This window comes from Bombus huntii, chromosome 18 (assembly GCF_024542735.1).
Source record: "Bombus huntii isolate Logan2020A chromosome 18, iyBomHunt1.1, whole genome shotgun sequence".
Taxonomy (NCBI): Eukaryota; Metazoa; Arthropoda; class Insecta; order Hymenoptera; family Apidae; genus Bombus; species Bombus huntii.
The window spans coordinates 2,354,243-2,382,215 of record NC_066255.1 but is presented as its reverse complement, the minus strand read 5'-3'; the positions used below and the strand labels follow the sequence as shown (position 1 = coordinate 2,382,215).

Here is a 27,973-nt window from a genome sequence, read left to right as displayed (position 1 = left end):
GCGTGGTCCACGATCCGGGCGATCGTGGTCAGCCAGCAGTAGCAGCGGGCGCGTGCTAGTGTCGACATCGGTGCTGCTCGTCCCTTTCCAGATCCGTTACCTTCCACCTCCTCGTACGCTCACGGACCTCCGTGGAACAGGTACGGCCAGCCAGAAAGAGAACCGGTTCCTGTCGGCTGGTGGAAAGCGGCACGAGGCGGCGCGAGCTTAACCCGGCACACCGGATTTCGTATCGTCTGCGGCGGATATCGAACCCTATCCGAGTATGAGCACCTCGACGTTCGTGGGGTAAGCGTGGATTTTCCTTTTCCTCCTATCTCGTAAAACAGACAAAGAAAAATAGGCAGATGAAGTAGATAAAGCGTCGAAGGGTTCTCAATCGCTGATATTTCATTTCGCTGACACGAGGCTCTAGGGAGTTTTTTCTTTGATTGTGGCTGTTCCGCTAATCCTCGGATATCTAACATAGATCTTTTTGTCCTGAAACAGCAAATTGCTATAGTTAAACGATAGATATCTTGAATCTACCGCTTGTTGCTTTCATGTAAACTTTGCTATAGTCTAGCGTGTTGTTCGAAGATCCTGAAAAAATAATTGAACAGCTTTCTGGAAAGGAAACTCGTAAGACATAACGGTGAATTAGAAAATTGTATCGCAAGCCTTGGTTCTTGTTTTCCAATATTAGCTACTGCTTTAAATAAACGCGTGATCGTCGAGCTAACGAGGATCTTAGAAAGATGCCACGAATGCCATCGTGATAATCGTAATAAAAATTCTTAAACCGTCTTGTTTTGCGTTTACAAATTTCATAATAATCCGACTCTTTCATCATAAGATACATTAACTGGCCATGTATTTATCGTAGATGTGTATCCCATTTTTTTCTGAAAACTACTCAATTATGTAAGTATAATAAAATCTAAAAACGTATATCCTGGTTGATTTTCGTGTTTCCGTTCTAGAGATACCAGTTCTCGAGGATTTTGTGATTTGTATATAAAAAGGAAAGTTTCTGGTGACCAGAAATGGTAGGATAGGTGAAACTGGTTTCTAGTTTGGCGTTCGGAAGGACTCGTCCGGTGAGAAGGACCTGCTTGCTCTTTTTGCTGTTTCGATTCGGCTTCCTCAGCTTCGTTGTTGGGGTTGCTCGAGGATACTTCTGTGGACAGAGTAGCTTTGTTACAAGCGACTGAAGAGGTTTAAAAGCTATCGGAGTGCGCAATGGTTGTGCGCAATTTGTTTAAATATGTTTGCGAAGATTCTGAGATAGATTCGTGTAAGAGGATGGCTATCACGATTTTGCTAATCTGCGCAGTTGATTCTCACTTCCAGCTTGTACAGAAATAGCGGCGACGTTTTGGAACGCGTTAGGGGATTGAGAAAGGTCGGGATCTTCCCGGTTTCACGTTCATGGGGTCCGAGTTTCACGTTTGAGAAAATTCACATAACCTCTTACGAAATTCCTACTCTAAGTTGCAACTTGATTTTGTTACGTTCGATAGAATTCATCAAGCAATATATTATTATAACATTATTACATGTTAAATTTTTGAAATTTCATAGAAATGTAGAATTCTTTTTTACAGCGACAATTGCTAAAAAGCAGAATTTGATAACGTAAATTGTTTGAAAAACATGGCGGACGAAATGTATTAACGCAACGTTGGCCCTCGCTGGTTTATGTGACAAACTTTCTACCGTAGAAAATTCTTAATTTATTTCTCTTTTTTCGTATAATTTGCAGCATTAACAAATGCTAAATTTTAAAATCATCATTCATGGTATTTTTTCTAGCACCACGATCGTGCGTTTATTTAAAGCAGTTCAAAATTGCAGAAATAGTAAATCGGTAAACAAAATCGTCTGCCAAGAACAATTATTAGAAGCAATAAATCCGACACATCGGTCTGAGCTTTGTATCTTTCCAAAATATTACAATTTCGAGTATTTCAATTCCGTTACTGGATACCTTTTCGTTCTTAAATAATATGGCGGCAAAATCGACAAAGAATAGTAAATCGCGAGCAACTCATTCGTTGAAGATGGCAGTTCGAACGACGGGCTTTGCGACGATTCTAAGAAAGAGCTGTTCGACCTATATTTCGTCGTTGAAAAGGAAAACACCGAGGAGCATTCATCGAAAGATTCTCTGTTCAGTGATTCGTGACTGTTCGATATTGCTTTTGATTAATTGCTTCCTTTGCATGGGTTTCTCTCGCACGATCGATCAACCATTTCTCGATCCTAACCTTGCTTCGCCATTCCAATAAAAATCTACACGCGTGAAAGTATGTACAGTGGCTAGAAAGAATATTTCTACGTACCCTTAGTCTGCAAAGAAGCGTTTTGTAATTTTATTTTAAGGTTCTACGTTTTATTTTCATAGTATCAGATTTTCGTAATGAAAGTATATATTTCCAAATGACTATACTACAAATGGAATAATAAATGCAATGGCATACAAATACTTGTTATAGTCACCGTGTATGAAATAGAATTGGAAGAAACAAAGAAACGTATCGAAAGTCTAAAATTCTTCTCTGAGATCAAAATTTGTATTAGATCAGGTTAGGTTACGTAAGGCGTTTGGAACGTGCATATTTCGGAAAAGAGGAACTTTGGCCTATTTATAACGAGTACAATTACACAAAGTGAAAATCATTATGCACCTGAGCACAACAATTTCCAATTTGGCAACACCAAACTAAGTCGAGCAGAATAAGTTATAAATAAGTGGAAAATTGCATGAAACCATCCGAGATTCGAAGTGGTGTATTTACTTCAGATCGTATGAACGAATTCGAATTAAATAGAAAAATGACATTTTATAAAATAGAAAAGGAGAAATTTTGAAATAAGAAGAAAATCAGACGTTTTAAAGGAAATAAGAAGCTAAGACGATGCATCGAACGAAGGGAAGCTCGCGGAACGTGTTTATAGTTACCACCCACGACGAGATTCTATATCTACGTGGATGAGTAATCTCAGCAGGCAGCTCGATGAAATAATCGATGCATCGGGACCGTTCGATTACCCCTAGTCTTTTATTTCTTCACGAAAATTCAATTCTCACGAGATACAGGTTCATGTTACAAATTCAAATTTCCCGCCATTCTTCATTCGTTACGTTACACATCTCATATTGCAGATTTACATCGTTGGCGTAGCGCACAGTGCACGATAAACAAAGCTTGCTTTGTAGCTTCAGATGACGTCCATTTTTCCGCAAAAACATAAACCTCGTGTTGGCTACGTTCATCTAGAGTCAGACGCACGCCAACGCTTCATCCAGTGTTGCACATGCCGCTTGCAACCGATTCTTGCCACTGCCGCAAAAAATATTGCTTGGACGTCAGTCAACGGCGAAATTTTCGTTCGCATGAGTGTTCGTCTTTAGACGTTTTGTTAGACACAGAGTAGTCTTCAACACGCGTCCGGTATCCCAAGGCTAAACATCGATGAGATATGAACTTTGAAAAAACTCCACTGTACATAGAATATTACAAAGACCAATTATGACATAACCTAGAGCCTTTGAAATATGCAAACTTTCTTTCTTCCAAACAATGAATATCTCATGGAAACTCCTGCAATGTAGCTCGATATAAATTTGCTCCCCGGTATATGATTTTGTGATAGCAACTCTAACCTATTTGCACAGTGAAACTTTTCCTAAAAAGAAAGAAGGTCATAAATTCGTGTAAAGCTTACGTAGACGCCATCTTTTTCTCGTTCTTCATCGGTGAAAAGAAAATAAGTAACAAACCTTGTATTATTTAACATCGTTATAACGGAACCAGAGCTTTACCAGCAGAATTCCAAATTTTAATTACATTCCTATTCACAAAGATGTACCCTAATTTACCTGATCACCCTGATCTACTTAAGCTATGGTTTAAACAGTAGATGTTTGTTCTAGCCAACTGTCATTGGAATAAAACATTTCAAGAACGATATAGCTACTCTCAGAAGGATCTATATATCTGATTGTTCGAACGAATCCATAACCGTAGCCTTAACCACTCGACCCTCGAGACCCACTCGACATTCTTTCATGTCCACCATTTTTCGTGAAATGTGAGAAAGAAAAGCAGGACTGCATGCTGGAAATTGTTTCAAGATATATCATACACTTAAAAATCACAAAATACTACAATAGTGTGAATAAAACTGGTATTTAAGTGAATTTCTTTTTTCCTTTATTTATTTAAATTCTCTTATTTTTTAGTTGAAGTAAATTTCAAACAAAACACTTAAAAGCATTGGCAGCTGCTGCTAACGAAATTGAAATAAAATTCCCAGTGTAAAGTGGTTAACCTGACAATGATATTTCATCTTGACAAAGGTGATCGCGTTCGATGGTCTCCATTGGGACAGGGTGGATCGACGAACGTTTGTCGCGATGGAAATACACCGACGGGTTTCTAGGTCCACGCCTACGAATCATCCAATTTTGAACGTCTCGGAACCTTGCTCGAGCCCCGCAGTTTAAGCTCCAACCGATTCCATTCTTGTCTGATCAGCTACGTGACTAGGCGCGCCGCATTCTCTCTCCCTCTATTGGTCTTAGCCGATCCGCCTCGTCATCAGGAAAATTCGCAGGTGTGAACGACCCTTCAATCAAGAGGGTACGGGAAAATTGTTCATTGCCACGTGCCGTGCCCGACTGGCCGCCACGGTGTATTTTTAAACGCATCGTGTTTTCGACGTCGATCACTCCGCTCTTCATCGCGAGAGCTATTCTTCGTCTTCTCGCCATACTTTCCATGTGTATAAAGTTCGATCGACAATCGATCCGTTCACCGATGTACACTGAGCCAACTCGTCGCTAGACTGTGTGCGTCTCGTTTTTGCCGGACCATTGCTTTCTCCTTCCAGGATAATCGCCTCGTGCCTTTTTTTCTCAGGCCATCGAGCGAGGATCGTATTTCGTTTCTTTTTTCACGGATGAACGAACGATTTGTGGTCGATGAAATATTTTGCAGTCATTCTTTCTGTTTGGCTACTGCTCTTTGTTTTCTCTGTTTTTTTTTTTTTTTTTTTTTTGGTTAATCGTCGTCGTTGAGGCGATTTAGTTATAATTTTGTATCAAACTGGAATAATTGAGTAGAAAAACTTGGATCGGATACCTTTTAGTTTGTTCGGTTTCTGGCGCAAGGCAAACAGCGTTTGACAAATTAATTCGCCGATCGGCTCGGTATCGGACACCTGACGTGTGCTCGCCTTGCTCGCGGAGGAGCCACGACGCGTCGAAGCCCTAAAAATAAAATAATCGGAAGCATTTTGTGCGGCGCGGTAACGCGCAGGTCGAACCGCGCTAAATTTAACTACGCCTCGCGTATCTACCTAAATACATTGGTACAAGCCACGGCCTGTTGTTGGCTGGGTTCCGAGCATCGCGACACCGCGCCACCACCGCTCGCCCTCACCGAGCTTTTCCGAGAAAGTTCGTCTTTTGCGAGAACCTGCATCCTTTAATCGGAATAATCGCAGAAAACACATTTCCGTGTTTTCATTTTATCCTTTGATATTATATTTACAACGAGGTTTTTTGTCACGGAGAACCATCAAATTTGTAGAACGTAGGTTAACTCTTAACGACCGACAACAACTGCTGAACCGCAAATGAGTGCCAATTGGGTTCTAAAGATTTATGTAAATCACGAATTCCACGGATGAATCATAAACAAAAGATTAGATGAGTGAAATACGAGAAACTCATCTTCGTTTAACAAGTAAGAGAATTTTCATTTGTTTCGAGGGAAACTTCGGTATAAAATTGAAAACCATGCGCCATAAACCATATTTATGGGACATTTCAATGGAACAGTCTGCAGAATGCACGTAACGTGGAAAAATATATAAAACATCTAAGGAAAAGTACAAGTTATGATATCTAATAGACGAAACGAATTTAGTTTAATTTGTTTGATTATTCGCATAAACATTCGCATAATTGAGAAAGTACAGCAGAAATAACAATCGATTTTACGCCACCTAGAATCGACTAAAAGCTGAGGCAAACTATTCGAGCGCCCTCGGTGTTTATTATTTTTTTCAGTTGGTTCGTCGTTCCAGTCTCGTTTCTCCTGCAAAATTTTGCAGCGTGGAAACGATCAACGCGTTTTCCGAGAAAGTCGACCGCGTGAATTACGATTCCAGTCATGATAACAATGACGTCATCTGTCTGATTCAATGTTAAAATTAGTCAAGGGCGGGTTCACGGTTGATGATTTTGATAGCGTTTTTCTTGCAAATATTACGATCTCGTTTTAGGGTTAGGTTGGAATGGGTTAATCGAACAATTTTTTTGAATTTTCTACCGGTTCGATTGTTTTGGTAGTGGCAATATATGTAATTTAATCGAGAACAAGAAGACACGTGGCACCGATTAGCATGCCAAAAAAGCGACGTCGTGTCGAAGCCATATCTCCAAAATTCTATTATTAAAAGAGACTTTCGCACGCCATCGAGAGTTTGCCATGGGCCGAACATTGTTTTGCGAAATACGTTTCTGTATCTTGAGACTAGACTGTTCTTAGATGCTTGTAAATGTGCCACAAAATTAGTATTTGTTTTTTATACATAATATAGAAAGAGAACGATGATACTTGGACGGTTAGTTGGAAACCTAACCCCAAATAATCGGAGTTTATGAAATGGTAAAGTTTCTCAATGAGATGCTATAATTTTGAATTACATTCAAACATTATCTGGAAAGAAATTTACCTTATTTCGCGAATTTTAGAAATCGTAAATCTTCCTTGATAAACGACTAGACAGATCTTTTGTTATTGATCAACGAGCTTTCGCAACTGCTAAAACGAATTTTTATAAAAAGTTCAATCACCTTGTTGAAAGAAAATGGACAATATAGTGGATCAAGTACACTGACAACGGGACCAGCAAAAATAGAGAACTATCAATATCGAGCAGATAGTTGGTCGATCGCTGCTTGAAACTGTACTGTAAAAATAACGACTCTTTAAATAGCGGATCATCATAAGCTACACGTAATTTCGTCAGTGAAATGACTGCTGGCCATTTTTCGTGCCACGAACGTTTCGCGCGCCGTCAAAACTAACCATTAATAGCTCCTATTATCTAAAGATTATTTCAGGTCCAGTTATACTGATTTTCGAGTAGAATGTCTTGTGGTAAAATAAATGTAGATGTAATATTACATTCATATGAATATACATGTATTAGGTTGTCCGAAAAGTTCCTTTCGTTTTATAAGGAAATAATAAATGCACAATGTTTTTTGTTTTGTATTAGTTTATTGAATTATGCACAAACGTAATAATAGAAATAGAACGAAATGAATCATACCTAATTCAATAAAATAATATAAAACAGAAATTCTTGTCCGTCTATTATGACCTTGTGAAACGAAAGAAACTGTTCGGACAACCTAATATATATCGACTATGATTCTCTGCAGCAAAAAATGTAACGTGTTAGAGTGAAATATTGCATTTAGACGTGGATAGTTTGAACCAGGGCTGGCGTGACTTTTTGAGGGCCCGGGTCCAAAAATTTGGGGGTCCTGAATACACGTTGAAATTCTACATTTAAATTTTACAACGAGGAATTATTAATTTACAAATGCTGTTACGTATTATACAGGGTGGTTGGTAACTGGTGATACAAGCGGAAAGGGGGTGATTCTACGCGAAAAAAAGAAGTCGAAATATAGAATAAAAATTTTTTTTTTATTTTTCCATCGAGACAACGATCTACAGTGAAGTCCGTTATAACGAGACGTGATAAAGTGCACGCGTACCGAGAGACAATTCAAAGTCGATTTTCTCGAAAAGAAAGCCTCGAACGAAAAATTTTTATTCTATATTTTCGACTTCTTTTTTCGCGTAGAATCACCCCCTTCCCGCTTGTACCACCAGTTACCAACCACCCTGTATATCGACTATGATTCTCTGCAGCAAAAAATGTAACGTGTTAGGGTGAAATATTGCATTTAGACGTGGATAGTTTGAACCAGGGCTGGCGTGACTTTTTGAGGGCCCGGGTCTAAAAATTTGGGGGTCCTGAATACACATTGAAATCCTACATTTAAATTTTACAACGACGAATTATTAATTTACAAATGCTGTTACGTATTATATATTGTTTATAAGCAGTTTTTTAAACAAATTCAAGTAATATTTTTTCGCATGCATAATTCGCTTTCAAGAGGCAAAAAATTCAATGAAAGTAGAAAATTTGTAATCATTGTATGACTTTTGCGAAAAAAGTGTTGATGTAGTTTAATTTCTCTAAAAAGTTCATTTCTCTGAAAGCGCCTGGATTTTTTTTTATCTAAAGTAGTTTCCAGGATTTACGGAATTACACTGACCTTTCATGATTTTTTCACTTCTTTAAACTAAATCATCGCTACTAAAAATATGTCTTGCATCTGTTAATGGTATCGTCATTCTGTAAAAAGTTAATCAAAATTTGTATTTTTTAATTGGGTAATTTTCATAGACCGCGGAGCCTCTCAAAACGCGTGGCCGGGTTCCGGCGAAAGCGCTGAACCTGTCTTGCGCCGGCCCTGGTTCAAACCTACCATAAATTGATTATAAAGCATCAGAGTATTCTGAAAATTATAAGCTTATTTATCGACCTGCATCGATACCATTTTATTTCTATTTCAAGTTACATTTGTCAATTTTAACGAAAGATAAATTAGTATAGTACCACGATAATACATTCAAAACAGGCCATATTCCCCCAGAAACGTTCTTATACCTAGATGGAAAAAATTACCTCCAAGATGAAAACAATATACCCAATATGGCTCATACAATATGGGGATACAATATGGCTCTAACGCAGAATGACACAAAAGGCAAACACAGAAAAACATAAAAAAGTATTGGTGGATATTGAAATCATAAAAAAAAAGAAAAAAAGAGAGAGGACCGCAAAACGTCAGTAGCGTCCAATCTCTCTGCCTGTACAATAAGTGTAAATATTGTAAATAAATCTAAATGACATCCCCTACCCACTCCACTCCTCCTTCCCCCACCCTTCCCGCAGTCACTTAACCTCGCAGGAACTAAAAGTAGGCTACTGATCTGTCCTATTTTGCGACCTAGTTTTCAGGACAGGAGAAGAAAGAAAAGATAATATTGTATAAAAATACCGCTTTTGAGCAGCTTAAATTAAATTACAAATGTTAAAAATGTAAACCCAACACAAAATATGGTATGGCTACGTCGTACCGTCGCGTAATGGTACTTTTGCCAAAACCAATTTCAAATAGAAATGTTTATTGTGAATGCACATGTAATTTATATCTTTCTTAAACAATACACGTTATATAATATATACAGGGTGGTTGGTAACTGGTGGTACAAGCGGAAAGGGGGTGATTCTAGGCGAAAAAAGAAGTCGAAAATATAGAATAAAAATTTTTCGTTTGGGGCTTTGTTTTCGAGAAAATCGACTTTGAATTTTCGCTCGGTACGCGTGCGGTACGTTATAACGGATCTTACTGTAGATCGTTGTCCCGATGGAAAAAATTAAAAAAAATTAAAAAAAAATTTTATTCTATATTTTCGACTTCTTTTTTCGCGTAGAATCATCCCCTTTCCGCTTGTACCACCAGTTGCCAACCACCCTGTATATATATATATACATATAAATTATGTTTATTGCATAATAACATTATATATGTATATCTGTAACTTGAGCCACAAAGTGTTCAGAGTAACATTTAACAAGATTTTAAAGAAAATATTAAAATGCAATAATTTTTAAGACATTTGTGTGATTTATAACAGACAGATTTATTAAAGAGAATGGTCGCGGGTTTCTCAAACTAATTAAACGGAGCAACCTTCCTACGCGCGATGACTTCCTTAAAAGGATTAGGCGATGAAACATAGTCGAGTCATCGAAAGATAAGTTGCGGTCGCGACGATACATATTTAGGTTACCGTTTCTCATTCTTTCCTTGATAATTCCAAAAGCAATTCAGTTGAACCGACGGCAAACACACGACAGCAGCGGCTACCGTGTCGCCCAGGAAATAAATCTTCTTGCTCTCGACTACTTTGCACACTTGAAAATAGAAAGGTGCTTCGATTCGAGTATTTTAGAACTTCTTGCTTTACCAGGTCACCTAGTGCTTTCGCTAAATCAGTTAAACGGCAATTGTCTTGCTCGATAAAATATATCCTTCAAGAAATGTATCCTCCTTCGTGTCTTAAACAATAAAATCGCATCTTAAAATAAGAATTCTGCTAAACTTTACATAATGAAAATATTGATAAAGGCTTAAGTCGTTAAACATAGTCGTGATGACTGGAAGTCTCGTCTACTGAAAGAAGTCGTTTTAAAGTAGTTTCTTAAAACAAGAACCCGAAATTTGAAATTGGATTGGAAAGTATATACTGGAGATAAATAAAATGGTAATTTTGTTAAAGTTAAGAAGAAGAATAAAATTATATGTTGTTATTTGTTTATTTAGAGGTAGAATCACAATAGCTATTAGTTTATTCTTCAGATAAATCTATCACACCGTTCTGAGCTGAACAACCTTTATTGCACTTTCTTACATGGACTGACTAAACAGTAAAACAAACACCTATCGATTAAACCTATCGATTATATCTAGAACTATTTTCTAGTTACTATTTCTTGTAACTAGCGCATCTGCATATAGATGGCGAGCGCGAACTCACGTTGTCAGTTTCAACATTATACATTGAACAAAACTAACGACAATTTTACCAAGGAAGAATACAAACTTCTTTTTTGATTTTCTAGATATTGAAATGGGAAAAATGAAATGGAAATGAATAAAATTAATGAAATTGATAATTCTATGAAAAAGTTGATGAAAGTCACTTTCCAACCAGACGATGATTCAAGTAAAAAATTTCCAAGCTTCCATCGGCAACCATAACCTCTTTCATTCAATGTTACTTTGAACTGCGCCCTCGAAACGGTAATTGGAACGCGACCACCGACGCAATCCTAAAGCTATCGAAACAAGTCGTTTTGACAGCAGCTCTCGGTGTGCGCGAATGTCATGTAGTGCACGTAGGTGAACCAAAATACCGATACCACGCGATATGACTCAACGTTTCGAATAACTGCGTTCCACAGATAACGCAGGAATGTATCCAACTAACATTAAAGAAAATCCTCCATATACGTATCTCTACACGTATTATCGCGATGATCGTTACTGATGATCATTTGCTTAATAGTTTCCCGAGAATTCAACCTTTTGATATCTTCAATGGCATATTGGAATATAAACACTTTTAGTGACTTTTGACGTAGACAAATTGAATCGATCACCTAAATGAAATTTTACCATGGAAATATTTCGAAAGAAATATTTTATTGCCAGAAAGGGAAGAATTCAAATGTTTAACATCGTGAACAATTTTGTAACTAATTGTTAGTAGAAAGTTTGATAAGTGTGTTAGAATTTTTCTAAATCTTTTTAAAGTCTGGAATAAGAATTAATTAATTCGCTTGAATATAAACAGTGCAATTTTCCTATGTAGTATGAAAAAAATATGCGTCTGCCTATGGATGATTGAAATTATTCAACATGAACATTTTTTACTTCAATACATTCTTTAACCTTCCCATTCCTAACATTGACTTTAATTGCGATCCGCGAATTAATTTGTGAGTGTCAATGTCAAATGAAATCGTCTTTGAAAACAACTTCTAAATATGTAGCACTGTCGTCTTAATTGCGTATATAAACATATCTCTGATACTCATCATCTAAATTAAGTCATTACACGTACAATGAACATATATACATATATCTAATCATTACTTTATCAACACACATGTCATACCTATTTATTTCTATATGTTATCACAATTCTATTGCTCAGACACGTGACGTTAGTGATTTTACAATAAACTGAACAGCCGTTTTCTCTAAGCGTTAACTTCATTGCCTTCACTAGAATAAAATTGCCTTCGATGTCTTGATATGGTGGTCAGGTTTATGGCCTGTCATTGCTGTACATGTTGACGAATCGATGAATTGATGTTTCTGTCAGCTTTAGAAATTTCATGAAATTTCAGTATTATTAGGTTGGCAACTAAGCGATTGCGAATTTTGTCAATATCGCCTAATGACAAAATCACTTAGTTGCCAACCTAATATTATTATCGGTTTGCATAACCTCATATACCTAACACAATGATTTTGTTTCAAAGAATAAAATTATGTTTACATAGATGGATATCGAGTGATTCCTGGACAAATGGACATATTTTTTGAAATAACTAGAAAATTTGTAGAATCTATAATCGTTAAGAAATAATTTAATACCGTACGTTAATTTAAGAGTAAACAGGAAAAAGTGTTGTAATTTTAAAATATCTATGTTATCCATAACATTTTTAATCTCGTTAATCCTTTGCAATTATACACGAATATTTTATTAAAGAATTTATATAAAATACGTATATAGATTTTGTTTCATAAAATAAATTGTTTATATGAGATAAAATATTATCAGTTGCAAAGGGTTAATACTTCGACGACTGTATCCTCCTAAGTGATCAAATGTTTCTCGTTTCAGGAATTCAGACGGCCTAGTGACAGGTACGTGTATCCACGTTCAAGCAAAATAATTTCGCGGGCTTGGTTGCTCGTAAAACGTAGCAACGAAGATATGCGACGTATGCAAATAATAACTGCTGCCTCATGATAACCAGCAAACGGAAAGTTCGAGCTATGCAGTTAGTTAGATTCGTCGTTTCAACGTTTACAAACATTTCTGGCAGTCCATCGATAAAACAATATTACAGATTCCTTACCCAATATGAATTCCTATAAAAACCAGTTAAAAAACATACATATACAATTTTTTCCAAATATCGTCAATATTTTCGATTTTTTAAATATCTAAAAAAGTATTTCCTCCGAAAAAAATTCTTATGCAACATAGAAACAGTGTTTACTTTGGCATCACGCAAGCTACACGAGATTTCCGTATCTCTGGAAACAGGAGAAACAGCCGGCAGCTTCGCTCCGTGTGTACACAAAACGTCTCTAAATACACAAATTCCAAATGAACCCACAATATCTTCGAGATCCACATCGAGCCCACTTGCACAGGAGGGCCGAGTACGAATCAAAAGTTCAACAAAAGATCGAATTTACCGTTTACTGACGATCATCGTATTACGATTTTACGATTCACGCATTGGTCACGGCGAAACTTAATCCCATATAAGGTTACATTCCAAACTTCCCGCTGTAAATAGACTTTCGTTCGTTCACACTTGCAGATTTAACTGTAAAATATAGAAAAATAACTTCTCGCGAATGGTAACTGTTTTCTTAAGTAACATTAATTTTTCTTAACTTTTATCGTATAAACAATTTTATCAATACTGTGTATCTACCGTTTTAATACCACTGTAAACTGTAAACTCGTCGAATTCCTGAGAGATGAGTTCAAAGAGGAGGTTACAACGATAATAAATCTGTCCAATATCTAACACGTCGACCGCTACGCGAATTTTATATATTTTGCCGCTGGAGTCGCCACAGATTGAAATACGCTACACTACAACATTTTATTCTTGCGAAATACTACATTACATTTGTGCACTTTTTATACCGATTTTGGAAAGGAGAGAAGAAGGAAGGTATCTCAATTCGACGAGTATATTTTTCCCTGTGACAATGTTATCTGTCATTCGCATCGTTGAAAATTTGTTAATTTATGAAATTCATCTTACTTCGATCGTTCTATTAGGTTGGCAACTAAGTGATTGCGGATGTTGTTATTACCACCTAATGACAAAATCCCCAATTAGTTACCAACCCAATAAAAAATTTCACAACCTGTGTCACTGATGGCCACCGTCACGGTCAACCTGTCAACTTCCATGATGGTAAACAATAACCATGTTTTATATCACTCCAAACCATAAACGTTAGCTGGTAAATCTGCCTAATTTCGTTTTTTAGCTTCTATCATATAAACAATTTTGTCAATACTTTTACGAATTACCTTTAATACCGCTATAAACTGTAAACTGCTGGAATTCTTGGCAGACGAAGCAGAGGTTACGACGACGGTAAATCTGACGAGTAGAGTCGGCCACGGGGTTTCTGGTGAGGCATATAGAGAACGTGTGAAAGTGCAGCGAAAACGATGCGCACACATCCCGCATAGCTGGCCACTCGTTAGCATTCCACTAAATCGCTAATCGTTTCAGGACTTTGTCCCGTGCCTCCTCCACCGCCACCACCACCTCCAGTGCCTGGTCAGGTGCCGGCCATGAGGATCAACACCATCGAGGTAAGTGGAAGATCGTATTCAGTCGGCGTTTATCGCTCGTTGCGAGCGATCCTCGCGGGTTTTAGTGGCATGACGTAGGAAGCTTTAACTGACCCAAACGAAAGGAAGGACAAGAAGGAAAATATTATGTGCGTTGATTGGACCAATTGTTCAACTTCAAGTGTAATATTTTATTTGTGAATCGTTCGTAATATTGTTTGAAAAAGAATTCTTCTTAGTGTTAGAGTGTTTCTCCTTCTGCTTGTGTTTCAGTTTATTCAGTTGGGTAACTAAGAATGGTGAGTGTTCAGATGAAAGGATTTCTTGGGTCAAGTTGAAGCGTATAGCCTGAAGAAAACGAGGGCATATACATATACATATATATATGAGGATTTATGGAAAGAATGCGAGGTCGCGATGAAAGGGTAGATTTAAGATAAAAGATGTTTCACGAGGAATTATAGTTGGTCCAAAATTAAAGAGATCTCAAGGCTGTTGTATCTTCTCTTTGTTCCACGTGTATTCTATTTCAGTGTTTGTTTTCCACATGTACAGTTCTTTGTTCCAGTATATTTAAAAATAATTTAAGCACGTAACAAAAAGAAAAGACGAAGAATAGCCTTGTATGAAGTATAATATCTTCGACTCTGTAATTGACAAATTTGATATCTTCAAAATCAACTTAATATACTATTCTCACTATATTCTTATTTTTGAAGGTGAAAAATTGGAAAAATTTGCCAAACGCGAGGCTTCTATTTTAATGTCACGTAATGCGACTGTGTAATTAACATTTAACGATCACAAAGATGCTAAGGGAGACGTTGAATCGTAGGCACCGGTGACAAGAAGGCCGCAGATGGCTAACAACGATGTTTACGAACCACCAGCGGCTATTCAGAACGCAATGCTGACCAAGGATAAGAAACCATTCACGTATACACCGGGAATGGGTGGAAAATTGGACCTTTCTCAAATTCGAAGCCCACGAATGGCACGCAGAGTGGCGAAGAATGCGAACGACGAGGGAATCGAGGGTCCGCCAAAATCGGCGCTTGAACCGAAGCCGACACCAGCACAAAACACCGGGGCTAATCTGTTTGTTCAGCCTCAAGTGGCGATTCCTGTCTTTCCGACCAATGTTCCGGTTCAACCGTCTGTCAATAGAACGCCATCTACACCTCCTGCCAATAAGATTCAACCTGCTAGTAAGTATACTTGATGGTAAAAATGTGAGAGCGTAGTTGAGAAAATGATGAAGAAAAAGTAGAACTTTTAGAAAACAAGTTAAATACTTTCAGATATAATAATAATTATAATGATAGTCGCTAAACACTTGACCTCGAACAGAATACTGATGATGTTGTCTCTACTCAGTCATGTAGATTGGATGAAAGCAATTCATTAAAAAAAAATCTCTCCAAATCCACTTATGTCCACCTGGTAAACATTTCTTAATAGATTTTCTAGAGACTGTGCATATGAATTGTGAAGTCTAAATTTCCTCAGAATTTTAAATCTATTTGCAAGAAGTCAAGTCTTCTTCTATGATGTTTCTGCACCGCTACAGAACTTCCTAATAATTAAAACTCACAAATACAGTGGCTCACAAAAGTATTCGAACGCTTACATATACAAACTTGAATGGCCGAAATAATGTACATTAAAGCAATTTGCTTAGACAAGCAGATGTCAATAGGAAGAAGGAAGTCTTATGATTATGTCAGTAAAATTTGAGAAGGATTCAACAACATAGGTAGAAATTGATTTATTTATTAGAAACACGCATGGCATAGAAACATGACTGGCTAATAAAAGTATTTGAACGCTACATATGTTATTAAATTATTTAATATTAATATTTTGTTGGACTACCTTTAGCAGCAGTAGTGTGTCTCAATCGACGTTCCATACTGTAAACCAATGATTTTGTAAAACTACACTCAACGGAGTTCCATATTTCTATAATTTTATCTTTCAATACTTGCTTTGAGATTATTTGTAGTATATAGGATTTTTTTTAATTCGCGAATGATAACTTTCTCCCCTCTTCCAGTCAATTTCTTTAGTCGACCTGGTCGAGCTTTGTTTTCAAGTGTTTTCAAGTGCACCAATATTTTCATTTAGCAATGATGTTTACATTCGTTGCAAAAGAAGATGAACAGTTATCAACAGTGTTACAGCGTTCGAATAATTTTCTGAGACACTCATCATGAATGTTTCTAATAAAAATATCATAATTCCTGTCTGTATTATTTTATCGTTTTCAAATTTTACTGATGTAATTTTGACACTTTCCCGTCGCTATAGATACCAAATTGTCTTAACAAATTAGTTTAGTACAGCTCGTTTTATTAATTGAAATTTGTAAGTGTAAGCGTTCGAATACTTCCGTAAGCCACTGCATGACTCGCTATACTAACTGTCCTAGAGAGCACGTTCGTCTACATGTATCGACCGATGGTAAAAAGTTCGAACTGCGGTTTATGGTTACAAATAATGGCGGTAATGTTTTGTCCGGAGTTCGTTTACCTTTGAACCTAGCAATCCAAAACAATGTTGGAATTCCAAGGCACAGCAATATGTGTCTCTCTCGATTCAAATCTTCCGTTGATTTTTGTACCGCTATACCATTATCATCGAGCAAAAATCTAAAGTAACCGGACAACGGAAAAAATTGAATGCCATAATTTTGTCATTTCAGCTCCAGAGAAGCAACCAGAATCACCGAAACACGTGACCAAAGCAGAGACCAAAGTAACGCCCACGATTGCAGTTCAGCCGAACACACCCGAGAGTCCGAGCACTCCGACTCAAGTGACTTTGACAAAGGCGCCAACTCCGTGGCTGCAGAATAAGAACAAGCCACAGGAAGAATTACCAGAGTGGGCGAAACGTTCGAGCGTGAACAAGCAGCAGAGCACGTCATCGTCTTCGCCGGATAGTCCAACGTCACCACCGGTTTACGCGCCTTCGATTCAGCAAACACAGCAACAATCACCACAATGGCAACAAACCCAACAAAGACAGCAATCGATTCAACAGAGGCCGCAGTCTCAGCCGCTTCAACCAACACAACAGAGACCATCGCAAATTCAGCAACCGCAACAATACCAATACCAGCAGCCTCAGCAATTCAATCAGCAACAGAAACGTCCGTTCTCTAGTCCTTCTGCAACGCAACAGATTCATCCAACGCAGACGCAAGAACGCATGATACCAATTCGCGTAAGTGTTTATTATCATGCGAGGCAGATGTTCGAAAGTAGTTTCACGATCTTGCTGACTACTGTAACTCACGTCAATCCATTCGTTTGATAAATTCAACGATCGGTGGATCAGATCTTTAGTTGGACTGTGCTATTTCTTGGTGGTTAAAGATTTAACGTTTCAGTTACCTACAAAACTATTTCTGTTATTTTATTTAAGAAATGCAAGTAAAAGAGTTGTTAGAATAGAAAAATAGAATAGAAGAACACGCAGTAACAAAAAGGCAGCTCCAATATTTAAGTCCAGTTTATTGGAAGAAAAAGAGAGGCGTAGGTTTCATATTCAAAAATACAAAAATTTATTATTATGAATATTAGTTGAATATTTATTTCACACATTTTCAAGATGATTCGATTTTTAATTGGTTTTTGTTGGTTTATTCGAATTATCAGAAAGTGGAGCTGCATTCTTGTTGCAACAGACCTTTCAACCCTCGAATTGCTTAAAACTTTGAGTTTAAAGAATAATTAGAGAAGAAAGAATTGTAAAATGAAGTATGGAAATCATAGTATATTAACATACAATAATCATTTGTGTCCAGATTGAGGATAGGCCGTCTGTGTTCGACGTAAAACCAGAGCCTGGTCACCATCAATTCAAGCAAGCGAGTCCACATCATCAGCAGCGCTGGGGACAACCGACTCAGAATCAGGTTCAAAATCAGGTGCAGAATCAAGTTCAGAGTCAAGTTCAGAATCAGATGCAGAATCAAGTTCAGAATCAGATCCAGAATCAGGTGCCTCAACAATCGACAGGTGGCGCGTACATTATACCAATTATGATCGAGGGAAGTGATAAGAAGCCTGCTGGTGTAGCTACTTCGAATACCTCGTACTCGCAACCGATTCTTAGGAATAACGCGTCTAATGCTGAGAATCAGAACCAGAAAGTGTAAGCTTATTTATTATTATAAATGTGACAATTATCTTATAAGTAGACTTGTAAGTAGAAGAAATATTATAAAGATTGAATAATATTGTAAGAATTTATAAAAATTCATAATCTAGTAAGAAGCTAATATAAATTTATATCTTAGTCAAAATATAAATTTGAATTAATTGTTGTGTTATTGCTATTAGGATGGCGCAACGTATTATACCTGTGCAAGTTCAGCAATCGGATTCTGGTCCAGTTCAATCTCGATCGTTCAGAGTTCTTCAGAAGATCACAGACACGGATTCAACGAACGACGTGGACACTGAACAGATGCGTAAACTTCAATTGTCAGAGGACGATAGGATTCTGATGAATAAATTCAAGGAACAAAGTAAAGATCGTATTTTACCAGAATGATCTGTTTTTTTATCGTTTGATTATTCTGTTATTACTACGTGTTCTTCTTTCTATAGTCGACAATGAATCTTCTCTTCATCACGAGGAAGATCCGAGATATCGTGGTGGTGCTATACCCTCTCGAGCTTTCCGCTTCCTACAGACTATGACGGAGTCCGGTGATGCTCCTGCTGTGAACACAAGTAAGTTTTTTACGTTTCAATCAATTGACAGGCTCAGAGAGAAAGTGGTACAAATAGTCAAAACATGACTTTGAAAATTGTAGATAAAATGAAATGTCAGTAGAAAATTCTGTATCTTTCTAAACATTAAATTTATTACTATAACGTTATGGAAGCTTGGAAATTTCTAACAAAATTCTATAGATAAATATCAATTTTATATATATATCGTTTCATATGTGTTCATCTTGTTTTTAAAAAACGTATACTTTTATCACTTTTCCATGGAATCCATCGACCATAAAGGTACAACTCTGTATTATTAGTATTTGTAAAATACATATCGTGTGCACGTAACGAATGTACTGATAGTACAACAAAATTCTACTTATAAAAGAATCTACTTATAAAATTATAAAATAAAATCGTACGTTGCAGCGTCACGACCACCATCCGCCATAAACAAGAAGCAGAACAGGAATTCAAAGACGTTTGGTAAGTAAACTTGTTAGTCATTTTTCTCTGATTAGCTCTCCATTACATCGAAGCAAGATTAGCTTCTCATTAATCCTAAAAGATGTATATGATAAATATAATATTTTCAGAAGAAACGCAAGCGAACTTACCACCAAGCGAGCAACAGGTTCCAGAGCCAAAGAAATACATGGGCAGCGCGATTCCCTCCAGATCGTTCAGGATATTACAAGCGATGACAGCGCCGGAGAGCGTCGGTGAGTGTCGATCGGCGAACATTTATCGTCGAGACCAACAAGCGTAAAAAATCTGTCATCCTTCTGAATGAAAAGAAGAAGAAAGGAAACGCGTACAACATGTTCATAATTCATGCAGGAACACGCTACTCGTCCATGATGAATTAATAATCGCAACAAGCTTCTATTGACCCTTGTACATTAATGTTCAATGACAAGCGTCTTTACTATTCTAATGGATGATTAAAACTTGAAGTAACGATTGCGTGCCGTCGCTGGAACATTCCCGAATCCTGTGTTCACAGGAATAACGAAAATTCCTTGGTATCGTTCAGCTCGATTAAGCCCTCACCCCGTTCCATTCAAATTTCGTACAAATAATTTCTTTTCTCTCCCGACAAACTCGTTGCAACAGAAGTTACATTAGAAAAATTGTCACGCAATGCCCATTCTGGACGTTCCTGTGTATTTTAACGATTGACACACCGATCATCGAGCAACGATCAATATAACGAACTTTTCTTTCGCCGAATAAAAACTTATGATTGCTGTTGAGATGGTCTTTTAAAACACCAGTCACTCGATATGTCGTACATATACAAGTGCATGGTAGGTGAATTATTCGTCTATTTCCATCGATCGAGTAGTATCGTGGTAAACTATGTTGCTTGTAAAATCGTTCGATCATCGTCGTAACAAACGTGTCGATTCGTCAACGTTGACATAGCCGTTCCTCGTTTAGAAATGAATACACGAGAAAGTATGGCAAGCTACGATATATGGATTTTGGGTAATTTAACCGGGAATGTTGCATGTTCTTATTAATTGATTTCACACGTGTTTAATCATCGCTGGGATTTTAATACGATTGCAAGTGATCGATTTGCATGTAAAACCGTACTACGATTATTTTGGACACTTACGATCCATCTGTCCAGAATATCGTACGAGCATGTTCTTCCTACTCGAACGTAATGATCGCTTGTGTCCCGTCGAAGATCATCGACGAGCTGGTTTTGCGTTCACAATTTTCGATCGTTTCCTTTGAACACAGGATCACACGTCTCGTTTTTTTTTCTCTCTCTCTCTCTTTCTCTCTCTCTCTCATTCTTTCGTAGCCGTCCGCGATTACACTCGTTGCTTATCCTCGTGGCATCTCGCTTGTCCGTCGATTTTTCACAGCCAACGGAGGATCGTTCATGGTAGACATTTATTTCGTTTTCTGTAATATTGGCTTGGCAACTAAGTGATTGCGGATTTTGTCATTAGACGCTATCGGCAAAGTCCGCAACCACTTAGTTGCCAAGTCAATATTTCAACATAATAGTGTGGAACATTTTTGCCTAGAAGAAATAAAAATTCCTGAATATCCCATGAATACTGACGTTAGTGAAATTTAAATACACACAGATGTTCTTTAAAAACAATTGTTCTGCTAGTAAAAGATATTCTTCTTATATTCTATGTATATTCTTTTTGGTAAATAATAGTACAAGTTGTGTACATACTGCGCGCAAGACACTGCTTCTTTGATAATTAGTTCACCAAACATGTTGTGTATTCAAAGAACTGTATTTCTTATCTAATCTTTTATCTTTTGGAATTTTCCTGTAGCCTTTAGTTGGTAAGGTTTTTTCAGCCACCAAGTCATTCCTTATCAGAATTAACAATATTCCATGATATCTATAATAACGAGATTGTGAATTTGAAATGAGCCTCAAGCTTAAACAGAACATGAAATGAATGTCTATCACTCGTTCTTCCATCGCCTAATATGAAAAAGAAAGAATATCGCGTGTAATATAAGAGAAAGGGAAGTGTGCGGGTGAAAAGAAGGGGATAAAAGCAGAGAAGCAAAAATAGAAAAGGGAGAAACGCAAGACCACATCACACCCCAATAGGAACAGTTGAACTTCTTGTCTGAATGCATTGTGCTGTTTGTTGTAGCCACGCAAGAAAATCGTCAAGCAGATTACCACTGCCAAACAGAGAATAACGTGCCGGGCAATCAGCAGGGTGTCTTCCTCTCTCCCTGTCCTCCTCCATTTTGGACCCCTGACAGTGGTTGGTGGGGTTACTACCCTCTTCCATATCCTGGTGTCGCGAACGAATCTTACCCTTATCATCCTGATAACACTGCCTATGTATACTTTCCTATTTACAATCAAAATTACCCACTTTATTCACCTTATCCACAGTATGATCCGATGAATAATAAAAACGCATATTCTGGTGTTTACCCACCTTACATCGTCCCAGTTGCTCCACAGAACAATAACAATTGCAATAACAATTGTGAACAAGTCTGTGGCGATGTGATAGTAGCAAAAATTCACTCAACGAATATTACAGATATTGCAGATATTGCAGAGAATATTCAGGAAAATAATGGAGGAAATAAAGCACTGGAAAGTAAAATTGCCAGGGAGAACGATGATAGTACAAATGGTGTTCTGCAATGGGAGAAGGTGAACAGCGTGTCACGAACTGCCAGCAACAATAGCAAAGACAGTGACTGTACTACTGCGATGAATATTACCGATGAAGAGGAGATTCCTGGTGAGATAATTGTGTCAGAAGTAGACGAGGATAACAAGAATTCTAACAGACCAGAGACGAAATCTTGCCCCAATGGAAGTCTCAATGTCAACGTTCCAAATTATACCTACATCGACACGAGTGACTCCAGCGACTCCACCGACACGGAATCGCAATCTGACAACGAGTCCATCATCGAATCGTCTAAAGGTAGCAGTGATTCTGATGATTCTTCTTCCGATAGCGACGACTCTGATTCTTATTTAGCGTACTCTACGGGACTGAATGCTCATGGCAGGTTAGAAAATGACGATGAGAGGAATCCGACTAAAAATAGCTCGAGCAAAGAATCTTGCAACGAGGACGAAAATTCTGAATCATCCTGTAAGAACAATGTCGATTCTGGAGCAGATGTTGAGCAACAAGTGGAGGACAACGTGGAGAAAACGCAGACCAGCACGTTTCCTCATCAACTGAGCGTGATTTACGAGGACGTCGAGCGTCCAGATTCCGAGAGTCCTAGAGCCCGAGGGCCTAGAAGTGTGAAAGACTGGAACGAGACGCCTCTCGAAACCATTGACGACCCTCCTGATGATACTGACGCGCCAACAGTCAGCGTGAGTCTGCCATTGAGATTTAAATTTTCTGTATCTGAAAATAACGAAGATGTGACCACAGTGATCGTTGGAGACAGCACCATCAAGCCTGAGAGAGGTTATAGCAAGGAAGAAAGCAGAAAGTCGAAGGTCCAAGACAGTAGAAGTCAGATGGAGAAGGCTAATGAGGTTTCCGCGGATTTTGTAGTGAAGAATGACACTACTGTGGATTTTGTAGTTAAAAAGAAGAGCTTCGACAGCAAACAAAAGGACAGGGATCATTCTAATGAAAGGACGAAGGAGGAAACGACGGAAAGTAAGGTGAAAGAGGACGAAGATCCTGTAGTACCCCATGTGAATTTTACTTTGAGGAAGATTCCTACTAGGTTTGGTAAAATCAATTGCGAAGAGACTGTGGAGACAGAGTTCACGATTAGGAGAAAGACGAGCGTGAAAAAGGAAGAGGATAGGACGAACAAGGGTCAAGAAGAACGCGCTAATATGAAAAGTAACGATGATTCTGTGACCAGAGAGAATAAAGAAAATAATTGCACTCACGTTGCGACAGCGAAGGACATTGGTTCAGAGACGCGCGACTTCAACAGAAACATCCTGAAACCTGAAGTGATCGTCTCTGAGTTTAACTTGGCAGAGGAATCTTCGCAACACAACAAGGAGTCTTCTGACAAGTTACAAAGTACAGACTCGAAGATGAAACGAGTGGATAAGTCTGAAGGAAACAGTGACCTGTTAAAAAAAGGCAAAGACGAGGTAGGTATTGAAGAGAAAAGAAGCAAGGAGTCGAAGCACCTGTTGAGCGTGCAGAATTCCCGAGAAGAGACGGACGACGAAGACAGTGGCGTCACTTCGGACATGAGTCGCATGATCTCCGAAGTGGATACAGATTCGGAATGCACCTCGTCGAAAAACATGAGAAAGTATCAGAGGACTCAGACTCACTCGAGATTGTTCAGGCTTCTAAACGACGACTCGATCCTCCTAGAAGATACAGAGAAAACCAATGAATCTTCTTCGACTGAAGAATACCTTAACCTACCTCTGAAGAGCAACGCCTTCAATTACGACGAGAATTATTGTTCCAATTACTCTAGCGGCGTGACATCTCCAGAATATTCGCCAATTTGCGAACAATCGTGGAAGAGACTTCACGACGCGGACAATTCCAGGTTACCGGACCAAAATGGCGACGTGTTACGTCAAGGTCGACAAGATCGAATTTCCTGCAAGGAAGACCCGTACTATCAAGCTTGGAAAACTCCCAAACCTCCGGCACCATCGGTGGATCACGACGTGGTGCCATCGTTGGCTTTCAAGGTCCTGGAAAGTAGAAGGCCATTATGGTCGTACAAGGTGAACGTGCTTTGTCCACGGATTAAAAGTACGAAAAGCGTGCCACAGACGTTGCGAACGAACAAACAGACCAACTCGATGGTGTCATCCTCTCCAAATTCCTCGCCCTTCCAAGCTAACCTAAAAAGTGACCATTGCTGATGGCCCGGGGCAGAATGAGGCCGCGTTTGGCCGCGAGCAACCGGTCCACGGACGAGCCTCGCGCAACTTTTCTCTAGATTCGCAAGACTGGGCTGACTATGCCCGGGGGGCTACAGGCTACGTGGTTTTTTTTTCTATCGGTACATATCGTTTGCATATATTTATCTATTCGCATTTTCTTCCTGATTTTTTTTTGTATATTTTGTTTATTTTATTTTATTATTTTTTTTTTGTTTATATTCTCTTCTATCGTTCTAGTGTTTTTTTCTACTTTTTTTTTGTCTTTGTTTCTTCTTCTTTTTCTATTCTACTCATGTGTTTCGTTTGTTGTCGAACGGGCACCGATCTTCTACACGGGTGTAATTGTTTTTATTTATTAATTTTTTTTATTTGTTTATTTCCTTGTCAATTTTCTTCACTTCGCAAACGAATCGATCCTGTCAGCCGTGATTCGGAGTTTTCTTTTTATTTATTTTTCTCTTTGTTTGCTCTTTGCTGAGATTTGTCACTAATCAGCCGCCTCTGGTCCAAACGATGCAATTCTAGTTTGTCTTCTCTCCTGGATCAACATTAACGCTTCGTATGTCTTGTTTTTATCGTATTTCTGTTATCTTTTTGCAAGCCAGTTGGCAGCACCTTCGCACTGCTCCGTCTTCTTCGTTCTTTTTTACCATCGGTGGGTATCAATGATCTATAAAGAACGAGACCAGCGATAAATCATTATCTACAAAGATGTTCTCGCGGTATTTTTGCATAGCGAAAACGTTAAGATAAACAAACAAAATTCATTGTCAGTGTTTCATTTCAGAGTGCAAAAGAACGATTGCCAAAAGGAAGACGATGTGATTTATTACGTTCGTAATCTTTGCAGAGTGTGATTTCACGCAGGATTGCCTCTTGATTCGACCCACAACTGCATTATGTTGCGAATAAAAATATTTCATGCATGCTTGATTGTGTAATCGACCGTATCCTGTGAATAACGCGAATCGTTTTCCTGTTTTAATAATCCTGAACGGGGTGTCCTGAAGTAGAATGTTCTAAAACAGCGTTTTTTATGATTTTTTTTTAGAAGAGAATGAAAGAAATGAAATTATTGAATTTTGAGGTATGTTTTTTATATATATTTAACGAATACAAAATAATTTTTTTTTAAGTAAAAAAAATAAATTGTAACAGATTTGTAAGCCTATTTCAGGGGCTGCATTTTTCAATCGGCGTGAAAGATCCACTTCGTAATTCTTGACTGAAACGAAGAACCAAAAAAGGATTAAATTATTATACATTTTTCTTCTAGGTGAACTAAATGAAGGCAGAAAAAAGCTTATTTAAATAATTGTTATAGCACCTTAAAGTTTATATCTCTTTTTTAAAAACACATTTTTTTTTAAATCCACCAAAATTTTTAATTTCACATTTTTTTCTGTCGTCGTTTAGTTCACCCAGAAGAAAAATATATAATAATTTAATCCTTTTTTGGTTTTTTGTTTCAATCAAGAATTACGAGGCAGATCTTTCACGGCGATTGAAAACTGCAGCCCCTGAAACAGGCTTAGAAATCTGTTACAATTTATTTTTTTTACTTAAAAAAAATTATTTTGTATTCGTTAAATATATATAAAACCATACCTCAAAATTCAATAACTTCATTTCTTTCTTTCCCTTCTAAAAAAAATCACAAAAAACGCTGCTGTAGAACATTCTAATTCAGGACAGCCCCTGAATACGCACGCCATGCATGCACGATGCATTTGTTCTGTTGTATATTGTGCCATGAGTTCGAAGCGCGACGATTATATCGCGATTTATCGGATCGGTACGATTGTTTGGATTTACCAAATCCAGAGGCAGAACGAGTCGTAAGTAAATTAACGCCTCGATGATCGATAATAATCGATCGATCGTTAATAGAGCTACTTACTGAAATAATCCATGCTTTGAACAAATAATAATTAGTGTCATTCGTTGCTTTTGATTAGCATTTTACCGTAATCACAACTATTGCTATTGTCATTTTACTATATTGCTCAAATTGTAACTATTACAGTCTGTTAAATCGTAACTGGTTACTCAACATTTTCCCAATTTTCCCCACTTTATGGTTAATAGTTTCTAGTAAACCAAAAGTAGACGACTATTTTTCAATCGTATCTTGAGTAGCCAACAAATTTTGAACGAATTATAAACTATAATAAGAATCAATTATTTCATGGAATTCAACGACGCTGAATCCTTTCTACATAAAAAATAATTAGAATAATTATTAGAAAAAAATAATTATTCTCTATAAAAATCGTAGCGCGGCAGAGTTCCAAGTTCTTTTATTATTTTTTTTTTCTTTTTTAACCAAAGCATAGGATAATTATAGGACGTTAATAATCTAGTCTGTCTGAATTTTTAGGTCCCGATGCAACGGATTACTGAGCAAGGACGAGTGCCTCCATCAGAAACATGGCATTGCTAGTGTGTTTTCTTTTCTTTCTTTTTTTTATTTTTTATTTTGTTTACGACGACTCGTCGCGGTTCGTTTTAACACGACAACCATCGATACCACAGGACTGCTGCTGAGATCTTCCCAAGTCACCTCACTGTATTTGTTGCCCCGTATAGGTTTCGTCTTGTCCCTTCCGCCATTCTCTTTATTTTACTCCTTCTTCTCCCTTAATCCCACGGTGTGCGCATATTGTTAGAAGACGAAGAACTTTCGAGAGATCGATCGGTCGTTCGAACGATCGACAACTAACGACATTCACTGAAACGAATCACGTGACTGGTTTTTCGATTTCAAAATTGAAAATAATCGTCACCTGGTCGCGGTGATTTCCTGTTTCGCCATCTTCGATAAAAAGGAATCAACGCGAAGTGTATTCGTGTCGAATACCATCACGTTACCTCGATCAATCATTGTGCTATATTTATGTAAGTTGTGTAAAATAAATTATTTGTAAAGTTCACTTTAAACCTTATTTCGAGTCAGTCTATCCCTTTATGCCTTTTCTAACAACTTTCCATCACCTTTCATTCAATAGAAGTAAATAAATGGGATAGCAACCTTTGAACTTCTTTTTTAGTATTGTGTACAAAATTTCTGCTATACATGTAGAAGGTTGCTGTTAGTATATTAGCATAGGCTGATGTAATTATGTTTGCAATAATTGCTCATAACTCAGTGCTCCAAATGGCTTGCCATAAACGCAGTGCTAACTCACGTTACCTGTAGTACAGTGGAAAGGGAAATTCTAATAGCACATGTAGATGTGACAACGACCTAACCAAATCCACGTCATTCCATACCATCTACTTATAAATTATACTTATCTATAATAAGTATTAACTTATTATAAATAATCAGCCATGTCACTGCGCCACGCCAGAAAAATTACTGAAAATTCTCAACGCGAGAATTGATTGTAATTTTAATAAATAAAATAAAAAAAAAAAAATTCCATACCATCTTACAGCGAACCGTTAGGTTTTGACTTGATCTTTAGCACAGGACCTTTAGGATTCGCCCCTTGCTCCTCAACACCTACAAACGCAACATACTACAACTGCAAGTATTCGGTCAAGAAAAGTCTTTTTAGGCTTGAGTCTAGTCTTGTGTACAG

At 37.7% G+C, this 27,973-nt stretch overlaps 1 protein-coding gene and 3 long non-coding RNA genes across 5 annotated transcripts; 2 read left to right on the top strand and 2 right to left on the bottom strand.

Moving 5' to 3' along the window:
* On the top strand, window positions 1-27,319 carry LOC126875345 (uncharacterized). Its single transcript, XM_050638243.1, has 13 exons — window positions 1-288; window positions 12,573-12,595; window positions 14,060-14,119; window positions 14,224-14,306; window positions 15,121-15,493; window positions 16,990-17,513; window positions 18,097-18,446; window positions 18,635-18,822; window positions 18,905-19,030; window positions 19,448-19,504; window positions 19,615-19,740; window positions 21,667-24,224; window positions 26,767-27,319. The coding sequence occupies exons 1-13, from the start codon at window positions 266-268 to the stop codon at window positions 26,827-26,829; spliced, it is 4,554 nt and encodes a 1,517-aa protein (XP_050494200.1). The 5' UTR covers window positions 1-265; the 3' UTR covers window positions 26,830-27,319.
* On the top strand, window positions 295-3,848 carry LOC126875356 (uncharacterized). The gene is made up of 2 exons (XR_007693361.1): window positions 295-3,082; window positions 3,149-3,848. It is a non-coding gene; the product is annotated as an uncharacterized LOC126875356 (long non-coding RNA).
* Window positions 5,016-14,307, bottom strand: LOC126875366 (uncharacterized). The gene is made up of 2 exons (XR_007693377.1): window positions 14,204-14,307; window positions 5,016-10,086 (listed from the first exon to the last, which is right to left on the bottom strand). It is a non-coding gene; the product is annotated as an uncharacterized LOC126875366 (long non-coding RNA).
* Window positions 18,277-22,112, bottom strand: LOC126875348 (uncharacterized). Of its 2 annotated transcripts, none has more exons than XR_007693346.1 (8): window positions 21,964-22,112; window positions 21,228-21,873; window positions 20,643-21,062; window positions 19,636-19,803; window positions 19,441-19,579; window positions 18,884-19,018; window positions 18,655-18,797; window positions 18,277-18,424 (listed from the first exon to the last, which is right to left on the bottom strand). It is a non-coding gene; the product is annotated as an uncharacterized LOC126875348 (long non-coding RNA). The 2 variants fall into 2 exon arrangements; XR_007693347.1 differs by having other exon boundaries at window positions 18,884-19,015.
* Window positions 27,320-27,973: the final 654 nt, after the last annotated feature.